The following is a 22,496-nucleotide window of genomic DNA, read 5'->3' as shown; positions in this document are numbered from 1 at the left end:
AGACCATGATGATCACTTTCTCTGAAAACCATGCACATCAACTCATTGGGTGGGCCACACCAGTACACCAAGCTATACCATCGGCTGTCCATCGATATCGACATTTTCTACGTGGATTGGCCCGATTTCTACGAGATGATTGCCCAACGCCGCCACTTTTTTGTACGGACACGATATTCCACGCGAACGATGGCGGGAAAACCCTGTGTGTCATTATTCACGATACAGCCGCTGCATCTGAAAATTCCTCTTTTACTCCGTCCCTCTTCCGTTCTCCATCACCTCCTGCATACCTCTCCATCCCTTTTCTCTCTCTCTCTCTCTCACTCTCTCTCTCACTGCAGATCTTGAACGGAGAATTCCCTTGGAAAAGGAGTTTCTTCCCCCTTTCCTTTCCTTTGGAGAGAGAGAGAGAGAGATCTTCTTCCTTCTCCTTTTTAAGCACAGAGAGAGATGGGGAGCAGCAACGGTGATGGATCGGACAGAGAGGGGTCGGATGCGGGGTCGGACGAACGGCCGATGACGTTCGAGTACTCTGGTTGGGTCTATCATCTCGGCGCCAATTCAATCGGTCATGAATATTGCCATCTCAGATTCCTCTTCTTGAAAGGAAAGTACGTCAGGATGTATAAAAGAGATCCCCATGAGGATCCCGACATTGTAAGATTTTCTAAATCTCCTTCTCCTTGTTGTTCTTCTGTTTTCTTTACTTTTCTTTTTAAATTGTTTCAAGCACTGGTAGTTAATTTACTAATTAATTAGTTAGATATATTGTGAAGTGTCGTAAATGCTCGGCCGGAATAATGAACGGAACGATCCCAGCCATCCAATTGATGGACACTGTTGCTTTTTTAAAATGTTTTTGGCCGTTCATTTGCAGTACTTTATTGGATTGCTAGGATGTTCTTGTTGGAGACTTTTGTTCTACATCACACATCTGTGATTGATCCTAATAGACCATTGACCTGGATTGTGATAGGTGAGCCTTGCCAGTATGGAGTGCTGGCCCAAATGAAAAATGCTGGTAATTTGGGAGTTGTGCCAGTACATGTTAGTAGCTGTATTTAACTTCATCCGGGCCATAGTAATGGTGAAGGGGGGTTGTTTAATAGAAAAACCGTGACAGTTGCTTTAAAAAATGGGTAAAGGAGAAGAAAATTGCCTTTTTTGCATCATCTGCTGTTATATTGTTCCAACCGCTGAAATGGCTATGATGTTTCTCCTAAACACCATCTTATTATTATTCTTCTTCTTGATTTTACAGCGAGTTTTAATGCGTCTATGTACTTTTTGTTTTGAAAATTGATCTGGGTTAATGGTGACAGCTGTATTTAGCTTCAGTTGAGCGTGGATATGTTCCCAGCTTAACAAATTGCAGAACAAACCCACGCCCATGTGCAGAAGAGGAACTATGGAAATCTTGATCTTTATTTTTTTATTTTTAGTATGGGCCAGCATTATGTACTGGTGGGCTTACTTTCAATGGCAATAGGCTAAAAATCTCTCTTGCTGGGCATCATCCTCCTCTTCTGCAAATTAACCTTTGGCCACATTTTCCTTCTAGCCTTTCATTGTTTTCCACTGCTTTCCAACAATCAGATGGCTAGGTTTTTCAGTAGGGATTTTTGTTGCTGCTTATCCATCTAAGGTGTGACCTGAGCAAAAAATGCTGCTAATGTCAGGCTGAGATTGCACACTGGCTCAGTGGTGCACACTGGAATGGTGACCTTCTAGGAAGTACTCTTGTGGTAACCCTTTTATTTATAGATAAAAAGAAGTTAATGGCAATATGTTCACTTGGATTCGAATGTCTATTCCGATGTAAACTAAGACATAGATTTATAATGGGTTATTTGTGTTATGAATACGTAACTACTTTTTTGGAATTTTGGAAACTAGGACATGGGCTCCACCATCTAGGATAGAGTCTAATTATATTTGTTGTTGTTTTTTGATGGGGACTTTATCTACTCACAAATATTATATAGAACTTTCGCTCCTAAACTAAGGTAAAATACTGTTACTCCATTCTCACTACTTGTGGTTTCTTTAAAAAACATTCTTTCAAAATTTATCATATTAAAATTTGAAAAAACAGTGTATTGACTGCTCATCTGGTCTGAACTCGGAGGCCTATCACTCTCTTGGTAATGCTCTGAGTCCTTTTTTGCTCTTGAACCATGTTGTGCTTGAGCACAATTGCCACATAGGTCCCGACACTTAAACCTAAGATGGATTACTTAATTCTTAATGGGAATTGTTCTTTTGATTAGCAACATGAGCTATCTATTACCATCATACGTGATGCCAATGTTGACATGACCAATGCCCAAACTGTTCCAAGGTTGTCTAGCTTCATATAAAAGCCTCCGGCCTTATCTGGTAGACATCTACAAACCAACCTGCCAACATGGTTCCAAATGTACCTCTTGCTTCCCTTTTGGAGTCCCCTCTTTCTATTGATATCGACTATTCCTCCCATTACCCCTCTCTTCTTTCTCTTCCCTCTCTCCTATATTTCTTCCACTTCTCCTCCTGTTTTTCTCCTTTTCCTCTCATCTCTTTCTTCTTGGTAGTTTGTATTAGAGCAAGAAGTGCTCCTAGTTGAAGTTGAAGATTGTGGGACCACTGCTGACCTCAGGCCATTCAATTGACGCACCTTATGGACAGTGGCCCCTTGATGGGAAAAAACTACGGATTCTAAGAGATCTTGATTTTGAGAAGATTAACGGTGATTACTTGAATTTTTTTCGGTGAGTCTTTGATGTTGTTTTTTCAAATCTAGAGGAAAATAAAAAAAATCGTTTCCAATTTATGGTTTGCACAGCTCAAGTGGGGATTTTTGGAGGACTTTAGCTGTACCTATACGATCCTTCTACTTATTTTGGAAGTCTAAGAATTTGAATCGTGAGGATTTGTGGATGATTGAAAGTTGTTTTGCAAGTTTTTGGTGTTCGTTTTACACATATGTCCATATGTCTTCTTCAAACTTACAAAAATGAGATAAATGGTAAAGACCTAGATCATATTAGATGCATTAAGAGCGATGGCTAGAGGGTATTAGTCAAGGACAATGAGATCACTGAAAGGTGGAGAAGCTATTTTTAGAACTTGTTAAATGAAAATCACTTTGAGAGTATAGGGATAGGAACTATAAACTCTAATGACGTTAAATACCATAGATACTTTCGTAAGATTAAGATATTTGAAGTGAAAGAATCTTTAAGAAAGATGCAAATAGGAAAGGCCTCGGACTAGATGGTATGCTTGTAGAGGTTTAGAATTGCATATGAGATATTAGGCTATTTTGGTTGACAAAGTTGTTCAACAAGATTGTAAGATTGAAGAAAATGCCAGGCGAATGGAGGAAAGGTATTGCGGTACCCATTTATAAGAATGAAGGAGAGTAGGAGACATTCAAAGGTGCACCAACTATCGTGGGAGTAAGCTTGTGAGCCATACAATGAAATTTGGTAGAGAGTGAGCAAAGACTAAGGCATGAGATGAATGTATAAGAAAATCAGTTTGGTTTCATTTTAGGAAGGGTTACCAATGAAAGTTATTTTCCTCCTTTGACAATTGATAAAGAAATATAGGGCGAGGAGGAAGGATCCCCATATGGTTTTTATTGACTTAGAGAAAGCATGTGATAGGGTCCCTATAGGGTTAGTCTAGTGGGTGTTGGGAAAGAAAAAGGGTTTCAAGAGGATAAATTGACATGATTAAGGGTATGCATAGGGAGTGGTAACAAATGCGAAGACCACTAGTAGAGAGACAAGTGAATTCCCAATTATTGTAGGCTTGCACTAGGGATTGGCTTTGAGCCCATACTTTCTTGCATTGGTTATGGATGAGTTAACGAGGCATTTATAGGAAGAGATCCCATGGTATATACTGTTTGCAGATGACACAATTTTGATTAACAAGACGAGGTAGGGCGTAAAGGTAGTTAGATTTATGGCAAGATGCCTTATAATCTAAGGGATTTAAAATTAGTCAGACTAAAATAGGGTATATGGTCTATGGAGTACGCTTTTAAATATGAGTGGAAATGAGGAATTAGTTAAGATTTTTGGTCAAGAAGTACTGGCCAAGGCCCCCCTCAATGGTTCCTGGATAAGGAGGCAGCGTTCGTTCTTATTGATTTGATCGAAGGGAACTAATCAAAGACGCTTAGCTAGTGTTCCAACAGAATCTAGTCATTTAGTCAGTTCATAACAATCTCTGTAAAACAAAGGGCAAAGCTTCTACGACAACTTCCCCCTCATGTAGTCCTCGTCCTAAAACGACCACTTTCGATATTTGGGGTTGGTAATTCGTGAGAGCGGATAGATTAAGAAGGATGTTGTTGCCCACAAAATTCAAGCTTGGTGAAAGATATGGAGATGCACATCTATAGGTTTATATGATCGTTGTGTAGCAATCAAACCTAAGGGGAAATTTTATAGAATAACTATAAGACCAGCCATGCTTCATGGGACAAATGTTGGGTGGTTAAGGGACAACATGTTCATAGGGTGTGTGTAGCTGAAATGGGTATGTTGAGATGGATGAGTGGCAAGACGAGGAAGGATAGAATTAGAAAGGAACACATTCAAGGGAATTTAGGAGTAGCACCAACTGGTAATAAGATGAAAGAAAGTAGACTTAGATGTTTTGGTCATTTGCAACGAAGATCGAGAAATGCGTTGGTTAGGAGGAGTGAGTTGGTGCAAATTGAAGGCTTAAAAAGGGCAAAGGATTTACATCTCAAAAGGACGTGGGTAGAGGTAGTAAGAAAATAATTGATGACCTATGGTCTAACTGAAACCATGGCCCTTGATAGTGGAATGGTGGAAGTGGAACATGATTTGTGTAGCTAACCCTAGGATAAGGCTTAAATGACAACGACGACAAAGATGATGTCCATATAGGTGTTTTTGGTAGCGCTCTTAGCGTAGCTAAAACATTACGTAGCATAACTCCCTAGTAGCATAAGCTAGAGTGTGTAGCGCAGGTAGCGTATGCTACTTGAAATCTTCTTATTCTTCTTCTTCTTCTTTTTCTTTCTTCTTCTTATTCTTCTAAAGTTTTTCTTCTAATGCTAGTTTAACGCCTATTTTAAAGTGGTGGTGACTCATCCCCATCACACGTGGCACTACATTAGATCAATTCGGACCATCTAAGTTGTGGTCCATATTGTGGATAGAGCACTTAGATCAATCCAGACTATCCAAATTGTGGTCCATATTGTGAATTCGTGATGTTTCAATAAATAAAAAAGAGGTCACACTTAGAGATGTTTGAAGGCAAAGAGATGGAGACTTTGAATGGAAATATACGGTTGCACCATCTAAGTTGTGGTCCATATTGTGGATAGAGCACTTAGATCAATCTAGACTATCCAAATTGTGGTCCATATTGTGAATTCGTGATGTTTCAATAAATAAAAAAGAGGTCACACTTAGAGATGTTTGAAGGCAAGGAGATAGAGATTTTGAATGGAAATATACGGTTGTTGATCCAGATTCGCAGTCAGAACTCATAGGAATTATGCATTTTGTAAAATTTATCATATTTTCTACCAATTTAATTAAAAAATATAAGTATCGTGTAGCTTATGCTACACGCTGTGTAGCTTAGGCTACATGCTATAGAGGGCCAAACGCTACGCTATACGCTGCGCTATATGCTACATGCTATTTAAAACACTGGTCCATATATTTGGATACTCTTTACAATAGATGTTTCCAGTAGAATTAGAGTAGGGTGGATGAAGTTGAGATGTGCCTTGGGAATGTTGTGTGATCGTTGCTTGCCTATGAAACTTTAGGGAGTATTATTCGATAACTATTCAACTAGCTATGCTATATGGCGTAGAGTGTTTGAGCAATTAGAAAGCAACACGAGCAAAGAAAGTGTTGTAAAGATGAGGAATGAGATGGATGTGTGGTAAGTTAAGGATAAAAATTATGATTGAGGTTATTTGGAGCCAGTGTTTAAAATATCGGCGAGATGTCAATATTATCATTGATAATATCGGTATCGCCGAACCCGTGATACCGATAGTCCCTTTTATTGTTTCTCTTACGTAAATCGACAAGATATCATTGACATTTTCAAAGAATTTGATATTCTAAATTATCGCCAAAATTTTCGGAATGTTTCATTAAGATTTTCGTTTTTTTTTTTTTTTTGAAAATTTCAAAACTCAAAAGATATCACAACCTGCGTAAATACTGAAAAAAATAAAGAAAAATGAAGGATTTTAAAAATTTCTCTTTAGATCTAAGTTGTAAAGACAAAATCAGCAACTCCTTTCAAAAAGCCATGGATTCGAGCACAATTTTGGGGCTGAAATCAGCGATTGAAGCTCGGTTGGGCCGGAATTGAAAAATATGAAAAAAATTCCCCCAAAAATCATATTTTTCTTAGATTTAAGCGATTTTTCCCAAAAATACCTCACAATTGTCAGATTTCCAAAACAACCCTTCAACTTTCACTGGGAGACTGAGATTATTTCAAATCAATCTTTATCTTAAGATAGGAGAGGGAAACAAGAGATGTCTGCATTTATTTTGAGAAGGGCGAGAGAAATCGGGAGATGTATCTTCCCTTATTTGAGTGCGACTTGGCTTCGACCTCAGAACCAACGATGTGGGTGGGACCCTGACCCTAGGGCCCACCTTGATTCATGCATTGTATATCCACGCCATCCATTTTTTAACCAAGTTATTTTAGAATGTAGTCCCCAAAATAAAGAAGATATAAATTTCAGGCGGACCACACCACATGAAATAATGGTCGTTGAATGCCTACCATTAAAAACTTCCTAGGGTCAACTGTAATGTTTATTGACCATCAACTCCTTCATAAGGTCACATAGACTTGGATGAAAGGAAAAAAACAAATATCAGCTTGATCGAAAAATTTGTGGCCCACAAAAGGTTTTTAATAGTCAATAACCGTTGTTTCTTGTCATGTGGTCCATTTGAAATTTGTGTCTGCTTTGAATTTGGGACCATGCCTTAAAATTTGTTGGCAAAACAGACGGATGGTGTGGATATACAATGCATACATTGAGGTAGGGCCTACAGTCAGGTCCCACCCACATCACTGGTTTTGTTGTGCTAGGCACGACGCAGATTATGTATACCCCCGCTTGGACCTAGTTTGAGACGGATGGTCCTGTCAAGCGATCTGTGGGGCCCACCATGATGTATATCTTTGATCCACACTGTCCATCCATTTTGACATATCAGTTTAGGGCATGACCCTAAAAAGTAGGCATATCTAAGGCTCAAGTAGACCATACCACAGGAAGTAGTCGAAATTGAAGCCTACCCTTGAAAACTTCTTGAGGGACATAGAAGTTTTGGATCAAGCTGATATTCATGTTTTCCCTTCATCTAGGTCTATGTGACCTTATGAACAGGTTGGATGGCAAATAAAGATCACGGTGGACCTTGGGAAGTTTTCAATCGTAAGAGTTCAATCTCCCACTGCTTCTTGTGTTTATTGTTGGTCTTTAATTCGACAATGTACGCATCTTTTTTTTTTTTTTTTTTTCCCCCTTTTTTATGGCATTGACCCTTTATATGTGGAATCCTAAAATACTTGTGAGATCCAAGCCACTCACTAGATTGAACACATTGTATAGATGCCTCATGTCAAATGATAGACTATTCTCGTCGCGTAGGACAAGTATTTGAATGCCCACAAATTTGATTTCTCAAGTGGACCACACCACAGGAAACAATGATCATTGAATGCCCACCATTAAAAGCTTCTTTAAAGCCACAAAAGTTTTGGATGGATGCATGGATGGGATGGTTGGATGGATGGATGGATTGGATGATTAGATGGATGGATGGATGGGGTGGGATGAGATGGATGGATGGGATGGGATGGTTGGATCAGATGGATACATGGATGGATGGAATGGATGGATGGATGGATTGGATGATTAGATGGATGGATGGATGGGGTGGGATGAGATGGATGGATGGGATGGGATGGTTGGATCAGATGGATACATGGATGGATGGGATGGATGGATGTGTTGGGTTGGGTTGGGAGGTTGGATGAATGGATGGATGGATGGGATGGGATGGGATGGATGGTTGGATGAATGGACAGATGGATGGTATTTATTATGTATGCATTCTTTTTACAATTTTTTGATTCCTAAATATGCAAATGTGTATTTAAACATCTCTTGAAGTTTCATTGAAAAATTCCACCGTTTTCCCCATTTCCCCCAATTTTCCCTGCATTTCCAGTTATCGGTGATAACAATATTTTATTTTTATCTTTGGCCAATGAAACTTGTAGCAATACCGACAACTCGAACATTGTTTGGAGCAATCTTGGAGTAATCCCAATAAAGAGAAATGATTGAGAGCAGATTGAGATGGTTCAATCTTGTGAATTGGTGCTTGCTCCTATTAAGAGGTGAACATTTAATTTGTTTGAAGGGCATGAAAAGAGGATGGACAAAGACCCATAAGGACCTAGATTAAGGTGGTTAGAAGGAACATGAAAGCTTGTTCACTTGCTGAGGATAGGGCCATAGATAGGATTGATTGGAGAAAAAAAAAAGGTTGACCCAAATAGCTGGGCTGGGACTAGGCTATGATGGTGATTATGTTTCCAAATTGCTTCTTCTTTGGATTTTGACATATGATGACCACAATTTGTTTTTTAGTTCCCGCTTCGTGCAACTAAGCCTCCAACCGATAATATAGGCTCCTCTGACCCATGGCTATTAGTCATCTAAATCTAGTCCTAAGACCAGTTCACCTCCAATTCTTGTAGAGTAAGGTATGCTTTTCCTGGATATATGAAACCATGGGCATATGGGTTCAAAATTGACAACAATATCCACGTATACGTGTAAGCCTTCCACATCTATTAGAAAACTCTGAATCATTCATCACTTTTGCCCCACCCCCCTACACTCAGTTCCATCTTAGTCTTGCCTCTGTTTGTAGGTTTGGGGAAACCTATAACAATTAACAAGAACCAATGCTTAATTACAAATGCGGGAGGGGCCAAATATTTTCTATCAAAATTTGCTTGGAGATGAAAATGTAAAGATTTTTTTTCCTTTTTGCTAAAAATAGTTATATTGTGGTGTTCCTCATTTTTGCAGAGACCCATTAGGAAGGGAGTTATTGGCCATACTCTAATGGTGGAGGAGAGAGGATGTAGGAAGGTCAATCATGGGGTAACACATGATATTCTTTTTTCTTTTGCTTTGAATGTCCTTTGTTCTTATGAACATTACTTGACCCTTTGAAAAGGCTCAAATTTGGTCTTTGCTGTTTGTTCTTTATAATTTGGACCATCCATTATTTTGTTGAGGAGCTAATTGTGCAAGGTACATATCTTTTTTCCAGGATGTTTATGTCTTGAGATTTTACAATAGATTGGACGAGACGAAGAAAGGAGAAGTAAGTAATAATTCTATCAATTTATATTTTTACTTGCAATGTGTTGGTAATATTGCAAGACTTATGCTCTTGTTTTACTATTGTTTATGCTTTCCATTTTGGAGAAGTTTGCAAGCATGTTGCTCATATACTTGTAAGATCCGTATCAAACTTATTTTCTACAACTTCGTGTAGTTGTGAGAATGCCTCACTGTCCCAAGCTTAGGTAAAGGAGGGTTGGTGTTGGGTGGGTATTTACTGTTAAACATTTGCCAAGAAAATCATGAGGATCTTGACCACAAATAGGTGGGTCAAGGCTACGATTATCATGGTTGCGGTATGGTAATACCTTGTTTCCAAGTGGATTTTTAACATGCATGATAAGGTTGCGAAGCAACAGAAGTTGTTTGTTCTTATTCAATCAAGAAGCTCCTTTGGGGTAATTATGTTTTACAACTGTTTAATTTAGGTTTGGTAGTTCGGAGATTTATGTGGTTCAAAATTAGTAAAATACATTCAAAGTGTGGCAGAGAAGTAGAAATAAGGGAAACCTTGAAACATATAAAAATGTTAAAAATGAATCAAGCAACAAGGCCCCTATTATAAAGCATAAGACGGTACTATGAACAATTTCTTCCACCATACTAACCGAGGTATAATGTGGACTCATTTTAGACGGCATTTAAAGCACGTTGAGATCAACCTGCCAGCCCTGCTGCTGAACTTCTTAGCAATATGTACATCCCTTGAACAAGCGTTGCTTGCAGAATTTGGACCCTTGAACATCTTGCTAGCGTGTATAGGAGAGTGTTAAGAGCCCAAGAGGCTAGGAATGAGGATTAGGTTAGATTAATTTGTGAGTCTGTGACAACACTGCCCTGATGAAGGTCAACACAATCTTCGATGACCTTCATCGCATTCTGCTAGTTTGTCACAACAAGGTGTTGATTGTTGATCATTTATAGCTTCCTGGTTGGCATATTCCGAACAAATGCACCTTGTGTAAGGCAGATTTAGAGAATGTTGATCACCTGTTTGTTCATTGCCATTTTGTCTGCATCCCGTGCTCAGAGATATTTGGAAAGTTTGGAGTCCAATGGGTGATGCCACGCTCGGTGAAGGATATTTATAGCAGGTGGTCAGTGAGAGCTTTGAACTTGGGGTGTGTTGGTAAAAGCCTTTGGGTTTTGTGCTTGAAAGCTATGCTTTGGTGTGTCTGGCTTGAAAGAACCATTAGGATCTTTTGGAGAACGGTAAAACCTGAAACATCTGTATTCAAGTAGGTCTTAAAGTTGGCATCGGTTGGGGTAATCAAAACAAGGTCATGGAAGCTATTCTAGAGGTGATGCTTTGGTCAAATTGGGAGGCTTGCCTAAGCAGTGGTGCATTTGCCTGGAAACCCAATAGTAGATGGAAGCCGTCTTTGGAAAATTGGTTGAAACTAAATTTTGATGGTTGCTCGGCTAATCCTAGTCCCACTGTTGTGGGTGGCCTCATCATTGGCAATTCTCATCCCATGGGGTTTGTTGACTCCATGTTTATTGAAGTGTTGACCTTCTTGAGAGGGTCAGGTTGGTGGTTGATCGAAAATTCGTCTCTATTATCATTAAAGGAGGTTCCTTGAATTTCATCAAGTGGATTAGCTTTGGAAGTCTAAATTGGATGCTAGCCAACATTTTAGATGAATCGAAAGACCTCCTCCAATCTAGATGTGGTGTTTTTGCATGTCAAGCGCTCAACAAATGCTAAGGTCGATTCTCTTGCTAAGGGAGGAGCTCTTTGGGAAGTTCTAGATATTTGATGGGGGTTATTTTTTTTTGCCTGGGGCCCGTGTTTGGAAATTCTTCTCATAATAATCCTATGTATACTTTTCAATTTACCTTATGTTCTAGGTAGTTAGCTTTGCTCTATGTTTTTTGATTGTTTTTTTTTTGCTCTTTCTTTGCTTGCCTTTGGGCGAATAAAATTACACCATCCATAAAAAAATTTGTGTGATACGTTAAGCACTAGAATGGGATATTAATATTTATCAACTAGCAAAAGTGAGGGAGAAGAAAAGTAGAAACACAAACCACATTAGATGCATCCAATGTTTTTGGTATCAATATCGACGGATGTGTCACACCCTTGGGATATGGAAACATATTGGGTATCGCATACGAACTATTAGATGTATCGTGTAATGTATTGCTGTTTTTGGGAAACATTGGGAAATTGGTTGAATTTTTCAATGAAACTTTAGTGGATGTTAAAAAAGATATTATTACATACTCAGAAGTCATAAAATCACAAGAAACAAGTGCATATAATAAGTTTCCCTTCTATAGGGTCCTAAACTATGCTGTCTGATAGAAGTAATGCAACTATATTAAAAATCTATTCAAAATCAACTCATATCTTTAATAAATCTAAGAAGACACGTATAAAAGGCTATTAAGATTAGCCAATACTTGTAAGCACATGAATCTTAAGGCCAAATAACTATTAATGGATCTGGAATTTTTGAATATATATATATATATATTGATATTTTTAATTATTATTTTTTTTTTCAAAAATTCCAAAAACTTCCATCAATATGTTGACTAGCCTCCAACCACTCTAATGTGATTTATCCACTCTAATTGAAAGTTTAATGGGTGAATGGGCGAAATTTCGAATTTCCCCCAAATTTGCAAAGCAGGGGTTGAAATTCAGGATTGAATGTGCAAAACATGTAAAATCATGGATTTTCATCTTTGTTGTACCGATTCCAAGTGATTTGCGGAAAAAATCTAATTAAATCGAAAAAAAACTTAAAGATTGGTCATCTTGCCACCTAGTCTCGAATCACCGTGTTCTCCATTCTTTCTAGGTTTTAGTTATCTGGGCATCGGTTTCCTGGTTCGAGTTGTATAGATGCTCTAGGCTTTCTTCTGTTTTGCTTTTTCCTTTTTTTTTTTTTTTTTTTTTTTTTTTTTTTTTTTCCGGTTTATGACCTTGTTTGGCCTTTTGTTGTTTAACATTTCTTAATAATATTTCTTCAATCTTCAAGAAAATTAAAAAAGACAACGAGAAAAAGTAAAAAAAAAACTCCTTGTGTTATTCCAACCCACCCCCTCTCTGATATCGATTTCCTCCCCCGAATCTCATTCTCTCCAAAGAATAGAGAAGGATCAGTCAAAATCAGCTTAGGAAGGGATTAGAAGCAAAAAATTTGAGAGAAATATATATATTTTTTCCCTGATTTTTTGGAAGGGCGCTGGGCTACTTGGGTATTGACGACAGTGTGCAATATTGATAGTATCAGCCGATAGTCGCTATTGAAATCACTGGGGCTTTGTGGGGCCTTATGTCCTGGGGGGTTGGGAGGACAAGTTTATTATCGTAGAAATTGGGTAAGGGAACTAAATACGGACTTAATGAGGGTGAAGAAAAGAAAGGTGGTAGGAACAAGTAATTGAAGTGTGGAAGATACTGGGATAGTTTTGTTATCCAGTCTTTCTGATAAAATTTTGGGAGATTTGCCAAAATAAATTTATTTTATTTCTTTAATCCCTAAACTAAACTATTAAAGATTTTGTAAAACATATGTACCTCATAAAGTTTTTTGACTTTCGTACACCACTTCGTTAACTTTTCTGTATTGTTAGATGATTTTGCCCCGCTTAAGGCTTTGACAAATAACACTTCCAACTCTGGAGTCTCTCTTGTATGTAACCATGGATGGGAATTTCCTACGACACCTGTTACAAGGAGCCCATGCAACAAAAAGCTTTGTGGGGCTAACCATGTTATTGTCCGGCTCGGTCATCGAGTTTGGTTGTCCGGCTCGGTCATCGAATTTGGCTGTCCAGCTCGGCCCAGTTTAGTCAATAGCTCAGATTAGTTCGAGCTCGAGCTTCTGAGCCGAGTTCGAGTTTGTCATTTTGATTCGGGTTCGTGCTGTCGAGCCGAGTTCGAGTTCGATCTATTGAGTTTGAATCGAGTTTGAATTCAATCTCAAATTTGAGTTCAAAGTTGAACATAAAACTAAAATACATAAAATACAATTATAATCCATTATAATTACATTGTTCACAACATTAATCTAATATCCTCCATAGGAGGAGTGCCTTCCTGACATATAATTATATGCTCCTACATCATCGTTCGATCCATCTGAGCTACTATCTAATTTTTCATATACATATTGGTTCACCTCTTCTGAATTAGAAGGTGAAGAGAGGTTTCCTTCGTGCTCTTTTATAGTTTGAACTATAATTTTCAAGCTTTCTGTGTGAAGATTTGTTCGTAGTACCCAACGCCTTATAAAATTCATCGAGACGGGTGAGAAACTTGGATTTGTTACTCTTCTTCTTTTTGCTGCTCGCGCTCGATCCTGCTTCAACATCATGTTGTCTTGGAGGACATCGTTGATGTTTAGAAGCTTCTTTCATACTACGTTTTAAGGTGAGTTGGAGTTGCTCTTCTTTCAATGCTCTTAATCTGGCTTCCTCCTCTGCCTCTTCTGTAGTAGTTCTCTGTGTACCAGAAGGTTTGTATGAAGTTGAAGGTTTCTTATTTGAATCTAGAAGGGCCTGAAAAATAATTTGGACCTCGTTTGGGTCTTTAGGGCATTGTTTTTATCATCATCCTGACGTGGCAGGTGTAATCGAAGCCGATTAGTTTTGTGAACAAACTTGCCCCACACAAACCACACACAATCTTCATTCTTCCAAACCTTGGTAATTCGACTTTGGAATTGTAGGCTCAAATGTTGGTTGATGGGTCAGATGACAACATATCTACAATTTTTTTTTTGTTTTTGTTGTTTTTTTTTTTTTTAAAAATAAAAAAATAAAAATAGTATGTTGATGATTTATAAAAAAAAAGAAAAAAAAAGAAATGAATAACTTGATATAAGAGCTAAACAGAAGTAATATGATAAACAAAAGCAAATAAGCAATGATGAATAAAAGTCACATTACACCACTTTCAACTCAAGTAACATTACATCACATTCAAGTTTCAATAGAATAAAAATAATTTATAACCGCCTTCATAAAACTGTTGTTGTAGGTGCAGTCTCATCTTGACTCTCGATCTCTTCCCCTTCCTCATCATTAATATTACCTCCCCATATCATTTGCAACCAATCTTGTGTACATCTTGTGTACAAGTTAATGCTTCGACTATTTTTGGTGAAAGTGAACTTCGATTCTTGCTCACAACCCTACTCCCCGTGCTAAAAGTGGATTCTCATGCCACTGTTGAAATTGGTATTGATAATGTCCCGTGCCATCACAGTTAATGTAGGGTATTTTAATTCACTGACTCTCATCTTCCATCATTCCAAAACATCAAAGTCTGAGCGCTTTACGATTGGCTCTTTCAAATACAATTCTAGCTCTGATTAATTTAATTGAACTTCTTTTTCTTCTTGTGTTAGTAAGACATGTATTCATTGAGCACATTGTCATCGCTTATAGAAACATCCGTTACTCTAATTTCTTTAACACCCGCTGCGGGTAAACTAGTAATATACAAATTGTACAATTCTTCGAGTGCGTGGCGAACCTTGGAGGTCTCCGTGACCGCCCTTTCAATAGAATAAATCTTCATAAAAATAAACTTGATCAAACCCATATTGTAATGAGGATCAAGAACAACTGCTAAGGCCATCAACAAATGATATTCATCCTAATACTTTTCAAACTTCATTTGTATACCAATTGTTTGAAATTGCGGTTTTACTGCTACAAGCGAAGCTTGAAGATATGTCCTTGGGGGGGAGGGAGGGTTGGACTAAAGTTGTACACGAGTCGAGCCGAGCCAAGTATTGCCCAGCTCATGCTCGGCTCGCCCTGGCTGAGTCTTGCTCGTACTCGGCTCTGCTCGGGCGTCGAGCATGGATTCCCTGCTCGTGCTCTACTCGTCCGAGTACGAGTAGAAATCGAGTCGAGTCGAGTCCGAGTTTTCGAGTACATATAGTAGCTATATTAACTTATATTAACATATTAACATATATTAGCTATATTAACATATATTAACATATTAACATATTTTTATATTAACAATTTCTATATTAACATATTAACAATTTCTATATTAACATATTTTAGCCATATTAACATATATTAACAATTTTAACATATATTAGCTATATTAACATATTAACATGTTAACATATTAACAATTTCTGACATATATTAAGATATTAACAATTTCTATATTAACATATATTAACATATATTAGCTATATTAACATATATTAATAATCTCTGACATATATTAGCAATATATGATATCAATTTCTGACATATATAATATATTCACAATTTATAATAAATAATAATAATAATAAATCAACACCACACAATATTCCAAAAAAAATAATAAATCAATTTCTGACATATATTAACAATTTATACAAAAAAAATAATAAATCAACACCACACATTACCAGGCGAGCTGCGACAGGAACGACTGGCACCGTGTGTTAGGGCAGAGATGACGGATGAGTGGCAGGGACGAGCTGCGGCACCGGACAGGGGCACTGGGCAGGCAGGGACGAGCGACAGGGACTAGCACCGCCGGACAGGGGAGTGAGAGAGAGGGAGAAAGAGAGGGAAGAAGAGGGACAGGCTGGACGGCGAACAACACCGGGCAGGGTCACAGGGGAGAGAGAGAGAGAGAGAGAGAGAGAGAGAGAGTATTTGGGTTTTTTCGAACAGGCGCTGGGAGGGAAGGTATTTGGGTTTTTCCGAACGGGCGGGCTGCTGAAAACAATTGGAAGGAAAAAGGGGGCGTAGGTTTTTTTTCTTTTTTTTTTGGGTGGATATATATACACTGGAGTACGAGTCGAGCACACGAGTCGAGTACTACCAAACTCGTACTCTACTCGAAATCAAAACGAGTATACAAAACCCGCTCGTGCTCGGCTCAAACTCATGATGAGTCGAGTCGAGTGAGTAACCGAGCATACTTTGCTCGTGTATAACTCTAGGTAGGACTAAATAAAATGTTCATCTTTTTAAGTCCAATTTGCCTACTTAAGCTATTATGCTAAGTAAGCTAAAATACACAATATAACTCTAAAGGCTTCCAAGCCAATAGAGGTTCCAATCACATAAACTATAAATGATTTGCAAGTTAAACAACTAGTCTATAAACTATAGTGAACATGTGTGTGTGAGATGTGCTACCCATTTGATTCAAGCATTCATCTAATCATGCATTAATAAAGATTAAGCATTCAATTACAAAAGCATAATTAAACAGATGCTCAAATGACGATCTCAAACACCAACATGTATAGTGGTTCGGTTACCCTACCCAACTTTGGCCAGACACTCAACCCGTGAGTGTACCGGATATCATTAAGGGCGTGTTTGGATGGGCGGCCTGTGCTGGAGTAGGATGTATTAGGTGGGATAGGCTTCTCGAATCCACCTCCGTCCGTATAGCAGTCTGTTTGGGCGGCGCTGGATTGAAGACGGATGAGATTCGACGCTGGATTTCTCGCTTGATTGGGGATTTTTTCGCTGGTACTTGCAAAATCCCGCGGATCCAACGCTGGATTGGGATCCCTTCTCACTGCCATCCACTCGCAGTCCATCGTATGGTGACAACAATATGGGTTTACAGAGGGTTGTGATTTGGGGTTTGGGGGGAGAGATGATGGCGGGAGCGTGATTTTTTTGGCTCGTGTTGGGGTTATAAGAACCACCATCAGGTCGCGATGGTCGTCTTCAGATGACCGGGCATTGCCATCGCGAACTGACAGGGTTATCTGGCTGAGGTAGGTCCTCTGCCATGGTGGTTGAGCTTTGATATTGGCCAGTTTTGTGTTGCATGTTCCAGTAAGGCCTGATTTCAGTTGCGCCTGAGAGGGGCACGAAGGTTTTGCATGTAATCCTTTTGTCCTAACCCTTCGTCACCGGCCAGACAGGCACTCTGAGATGGAGTTGGCCTGTGTGGCTGGTGGCAACGGCTACGTTTGGAGTTATGATATATACGGGGGTGGATTTCTGGGGACATTTTTCATATATAATGTTATTTTCGGATCAATTTCTATTGCCTTTCTTACCAAAATTTGTCATCTCTCCACTCCTATTGCTGGATTTTCTGTTGTTGGTATAGCTCAGATGGATTTTCTGTTCTTGGTATAACCTGGATGGATTTTCTAGTGTGTCTCAGGTGGATTTTGTGTTGTTGGTATATCTATTGCTGGATTTTCTGTTGTTGGTATATATCAGATGGATTTTCTGTCGTTGGTATATCTCAGATGGATTTTCTGGGGTATCTAAGATGGATTTTTTGTTGTTCGTATATTATTGCTGGATTTTTTGTTGTTGGTGTATCTTAGATGGATTTTCTGTTATTGGTAATTCTTAGATGGATTTTCTATTGGATCTCAAAGGGATTTTCAAGGATTGCATCAGAATCCTGTTATTAAAAATCATGTTTTGATCATCTGGAGCCTTTTTGTTTTGCTGCATTGTTTATCACAATTTTTTCTTTTTTATGGATTGTATCATAATCCTGTTATTAAAACTCCTGTCTTCCACATCTGGAGCCTTTTTTGGTGGGCTGTAGTGTTTCTCAGCATGTTTTCTAATATGGATTTTTTTAATGATATTCTGTGGAATTTTTGGGATCACATTGAGTAGAGACAAATCTGAATATCATTGAACTTGTATCATTTGGGTTTTCTTTGAGTTGCTTAAAGTGGAGATTTGTAGACTGTCCTTCTGAGAATGATTTATTTGCAAATTAATGTGGGACGTTTGTAGACTGTTCTTCTGAGAATGTTACATAAAGTGGATAATTCTAGACTATTTGCAATAGACTGTTCTTCTTCCAATATCTATTTGCTTAGTTGGAGTGTTACATTGGTATATATCAGATGGATTTTCTGTTCTAGGTGTTTCTTGGAATCCAGTTATGAATTTTTCAGACCTAAAGTACATGTACACATCACAGTTTGATGCAATCCTATCTTCATTTGCTGATATCTGTCCATGCTTTGTTTTTGAAATATATCAAATGGGAGGAAATCAGGTTCTGTCGAATTTTTGGGATCACATTGAGTTTGACAAATTTGAATATCTTTGAACCTGTATCATTTGAGTTTTCTTTGGGTTGCATAAATGGAGATTTGTATACTGTTAGAAGAATGATTTTCAAAGCAAATTGAAGTGGAGATTTGTCTATCTTCTTCTGAGAATAGACATTTCTTCTAGAATGTTACATAAAGTGGATATTTGTGGACTATTTGCAATAGATTGTTCTTATGAGAATATCTATTTGCTTAATTGGAGTGTTACATTAGAATATCTCAGATGGATTTTTTGTTCTTAGTTCTCATTGGAATTCACTTATGATTTTTTCTGATTTAAAGTACATGTACACATCACAGTTTGATCAAGGCTATCTTCATTTATTGATATCTGTCCATGCTTTGTTCTTTCATATATCAAATGAGAGGAAATCAGGTTCTGTCGAATTTTTGGGATCACATTGAATATGACAAATCTGAATATATTTGAACCTGTATCATGCGGGTTTTCTTTGGGTTGCATAACAGCGGAGATTTGTATACTGTTATTGTAAGAATTATTTTCAAAGCAAATTAAAGTGGAGAGTTGTCGATCTTCTTCTAAGAATAGACTGTTGGCTTGGAATGTTACATAGAGTTGAGATTTCTGGACTATTTGCAATAGACTGTTGTTCTGAGATTTTCTATTTACATAGTTGGAGTGTTTCACTGGTATATATCAGATGGTTTTTCTGTTGTTGGTATATTATAGGATGGATTTTCTGGTGTATCTAAGGTGGATTTTCTGTTCTTGGTATATATATTGCTAGATTTTATGTTGTCGGTATATCTCAGATGGATTTTTTGTTGTTGGTAATTCTCAGATGGATTTTCTGTTGGATATCAGATGGATTTTCAAGGATTGCATCAGAATCCTGTTATCAAAAATCATGTTTTCCAATCGTCTGGATTCTTTTTGTGTTGCTGTATTGTTTATCAGTATGTTTTTTATATGGATTGTATCAGAATCCTGATATCACGACTCCTGTTTTCCACATCTGGAGCCTTTTTTTAGGGCTGTAGTGTTTCTCAGCATGTTTTTTAATATGGATTTTTTAGGTGATATTCTGTGGAATTTTTGGGATCATATTGAGTAGGGGCAAATCTGAATATTTTTGAACTTGTATCATTTCGGTTTTCTTTGAGATGCTTAAAGTCGCGATTTGTAGACTGTTCTTCTGAGAATTATTTAATTGAAGATTAATGTGGAGATTTGTGGACCATCATAAGTGTAGCAAATTATATTGACGAACGAGATCGATGATTATACTATCCATGTGTCAGGTGTGCCCATGGCATATCGAGAGCATCCATATGCCGTGGACGGACAAGATCTTCTCCTCACCTCACAGAAACGGTTATAATCGACAATTTGCAATACAGGTAGCAACGGTTGGGATTATTGAGAAATCCCATGGGATTGCATGCAATCCCATGCCCGGCCAAACACGCCATGGGTTGCAATCCCAAATCCCATCCGCCTGTCCAAACATGCCACTACTTGGACCAGTGGATATAGCAATCCCATGGAATTGCATGCAATCCACTGACGCAGCCATTATGACCTTGAAAACGCTGCCATCCACCCTAATACAATCCAATCCCATGGGATTTGCCCGTCCAAACACGCCCCAAGGGATGTTTTAAATCAGGTTTACCTCTAACCTTTACAATTCTACACAAGTATCGGTTCTCGCAAGAGGCTTTAGTTGGTTTTCTATCGGCTAACCAACAACCTTGGTTCTACCTAAGAACCTACACGTACACACCCATGTTAATGGCCTACACAAGGATTTAGTTTAGGTCCTACATAAGAACTAAGCTCTTACTCAAGATCCTAATCGAGTTTGGTAATCAAACTCCTAAACTCAATCCTACACAAGGACGGAGTGTACATGGACTATAAAAATGATAATCTTACTTGTAGGATTGAGCCCTGTTGTCGTGCCATCTTCGGTTGCTTGATCGTCGCTCTCCCGTGCTTCAATCTGCTCCCCATTGCTCCCCCGATCATGATGCCGCCGCTTAGCCAAAGCTTCAGCTCTAGGATCAAACATCTTGTATTTGATGTTCCTATACGGTGACCAAAGTGATGAGATGTTTGGTTGAATCTCGTACAATTAATGGGAAGTTAAAATGCCTAGGGGATTCAACTAGATGGATACTCTAGAGGTTGATAGACACTTGGATTTACTAATAAGCGTGGTGCTTATACTCTAGAGAAGGCTTGAGATTGCGATCTTGTTGAAGAGGAGCTTGGAATGCTCATTAGAGTGAATAATCACTAAGAAGAGAGCATAGATCTCATTGGGATAGAGTTTAAGATGTTTGGTAGAGCTTGAAATGCACTAGGGTCTATAAAATGCCAAAATTCATGCTTTTACAAAGATCCAAATGTTAGATGTATAAAAGAAAAGCTCCAACGGATCTATAACGGCTAGTCTTCGGTTGCACCGAGTAAATCTTCGGTCGCACCGAAGTATTTTTGGTTGCACCAAATTATAGTTCGGTCCAACCGAATTATTACTGGAAAGCTATTGGACAGTTTTTTGGTTACTTCGGTCGGACTAATCTTGACCTTCGGTCGCACAGTCTAGCCGAATATACCCCCTTTTCAAGATTGCTTGCTGACCAGATTTGGTCACTTTCGGTCGGATCGAAGTCATCCTTCGGCGGCACTGAGTCCAGTTGAAGGCCTATTTGGCTGGAGTCGAATTAGCCTGAATTTTTGGTCTGAGCTCGCTGTCTTATTGTGTCCAATTTTGGTGGGACCGAAGATTGCTGAATTTTTGCAGTTATTTCAGTAACTTGGGACCTCTAAAGCCAATGTAAGAGTGACAAGTTTAGGCTCCTATAGCTTAAGGGATGATCATTAAAGATTTTACTAATTTGGTTTTTAAGATCATCTAGAGGTAGGTTGTTTTCGGTCTAGGGTTAGGGTCACTAAGACACTTCATTTATCTGTTCATTGCTCCTTGATGTTCCATCTTCCCTTGTGTATTTGGTCTCTAGTTACCAAAGGCTCAACCGACTACATGACACATGGATTCACGTGATTGACAAACTAGGATGGACAAATTGGTGCACTAACATTGTCATCTGTCGTATAAAATCTGGACCCTCACTAGCATTTTTTTTGTAGGGCATCCTTAATCTTACAAAGAGATGGAAGAAACAGATTCGCGGTTGGATACTTATTTCCAGAAAAAATCTTCGTGCAATTATAAAAGCTTTGAGAAAATTGTGAGCTTGTTTTACTTTGCTGCAATCATTTGCACTCGTCTGCACTCGACAAATAATAATAGGTTTTGTCACGCGCTGCATATTTAGAAAATGTAAGCTTTAATTCCATTGTCGTATCTAACATTTCATAAGTCGTGTTCAAACGTGTATATACATCTAACTTTAACGTTTTGTGAGATGATATATTCAAACATTGGATGATGTCACTCCATATACTTAAATCTCGAAGGCGACCCCCCCTTATATATTATATTTCACACTTTCTCTTATGTTTTCTATAGTGTGGTCAATTGTTTTCAGCCCTTGTACAATCAAGTTTGGAATATGGGCACAACACCTGACTTGGAATATTTTTTCTGGCAAAAAATAAATTTTCGGTTGTCTTGAACTAGTTAAGTAGACATGAAATTACACAATTATTTACTGAAATATTATCTGAAGTTATTATAGAAATTTTCTTCTCAATGCCCCAGTCTTGTAGACAACTGTAGTTGCAATCTGAAATAGGTAAACCAATATGAGGATAAAAGTGGCGGAAGTTCAAAATTCTCTTCTAGTGTTTCTAATCTTCATCTACGTGGTGTGCGATTAATGAAATGTATCCCTTTTTTTGATTGGACACCATCCATAAATCAGATGTCAAACTTATTCTGGAGACTGATGCCAAAACTTTTTTCAGTTTCTTCTCATTTGTGTACATCTTCATGCACCCTCTTTGCACAGTGACACGGGAGACCGTCTCAACTCGAGCATTAAGGAATTGACAGAAAGACATGAAC

At 38.3% G+C, this 22,496-nt stretch overlaps 1 protein-coding gene across 7 annotated transcripts in view; it reads left to right on the top strand.

Annotated features, from left to right (window-relative positions):
• Positions 1-327: 327 nt before the first annotated feature.
• Positions 328-22,496, top strand: part of LOC131257017 (protein ENHANCED DISEASE RESISTANCE 2-like) — a 201,766-nt gene continuing 179,597 nt past the window's right edge. For all 7 annotated transcript variants that reach the window (XR_009177048.1, XM_058258174.1, XM_058258173.1 and 4 more), the window contains exons 1-3: positions 328-660; positions 9,134-9,208; positions 9,381-9,434. Coding sequence is in view for 6 of the 7 variants with exons in the window: in XM_058258174.1 (XP_058114157.1) it covers positions 454-660; positions 9,134-9,208; positions 9,381-9,434 (336 nt within the window). In the remaining variant the exon portion in view is untranslated. The remainder of the gene's footprint in view (positions 661-9,133; positions 9,209-9,380; positions 9,435-22,496) is intronic.

The sequence above is a fragment of the Magnolia sinica genome, chromosome 9 (assembly GCF_029962835.1).
Source record: "Magnolia sinica isolate HGM2019 chromosome 9, MsV1, whole genome shotgun sequence".
Taxonomy (NCBI): domain Eukaryota; kingdom Viridiplantae; phylum Streptophyta; class Magnoliopsida; order Magnoliales; family Magnoliaceae; genus Magnolia; species Magnolia sinica.
The sequence above is the reverse complement of the archived record's forward strand: the minus strand, read 5'-3'. Positions and strand labels throughout refer to the sequence as shown.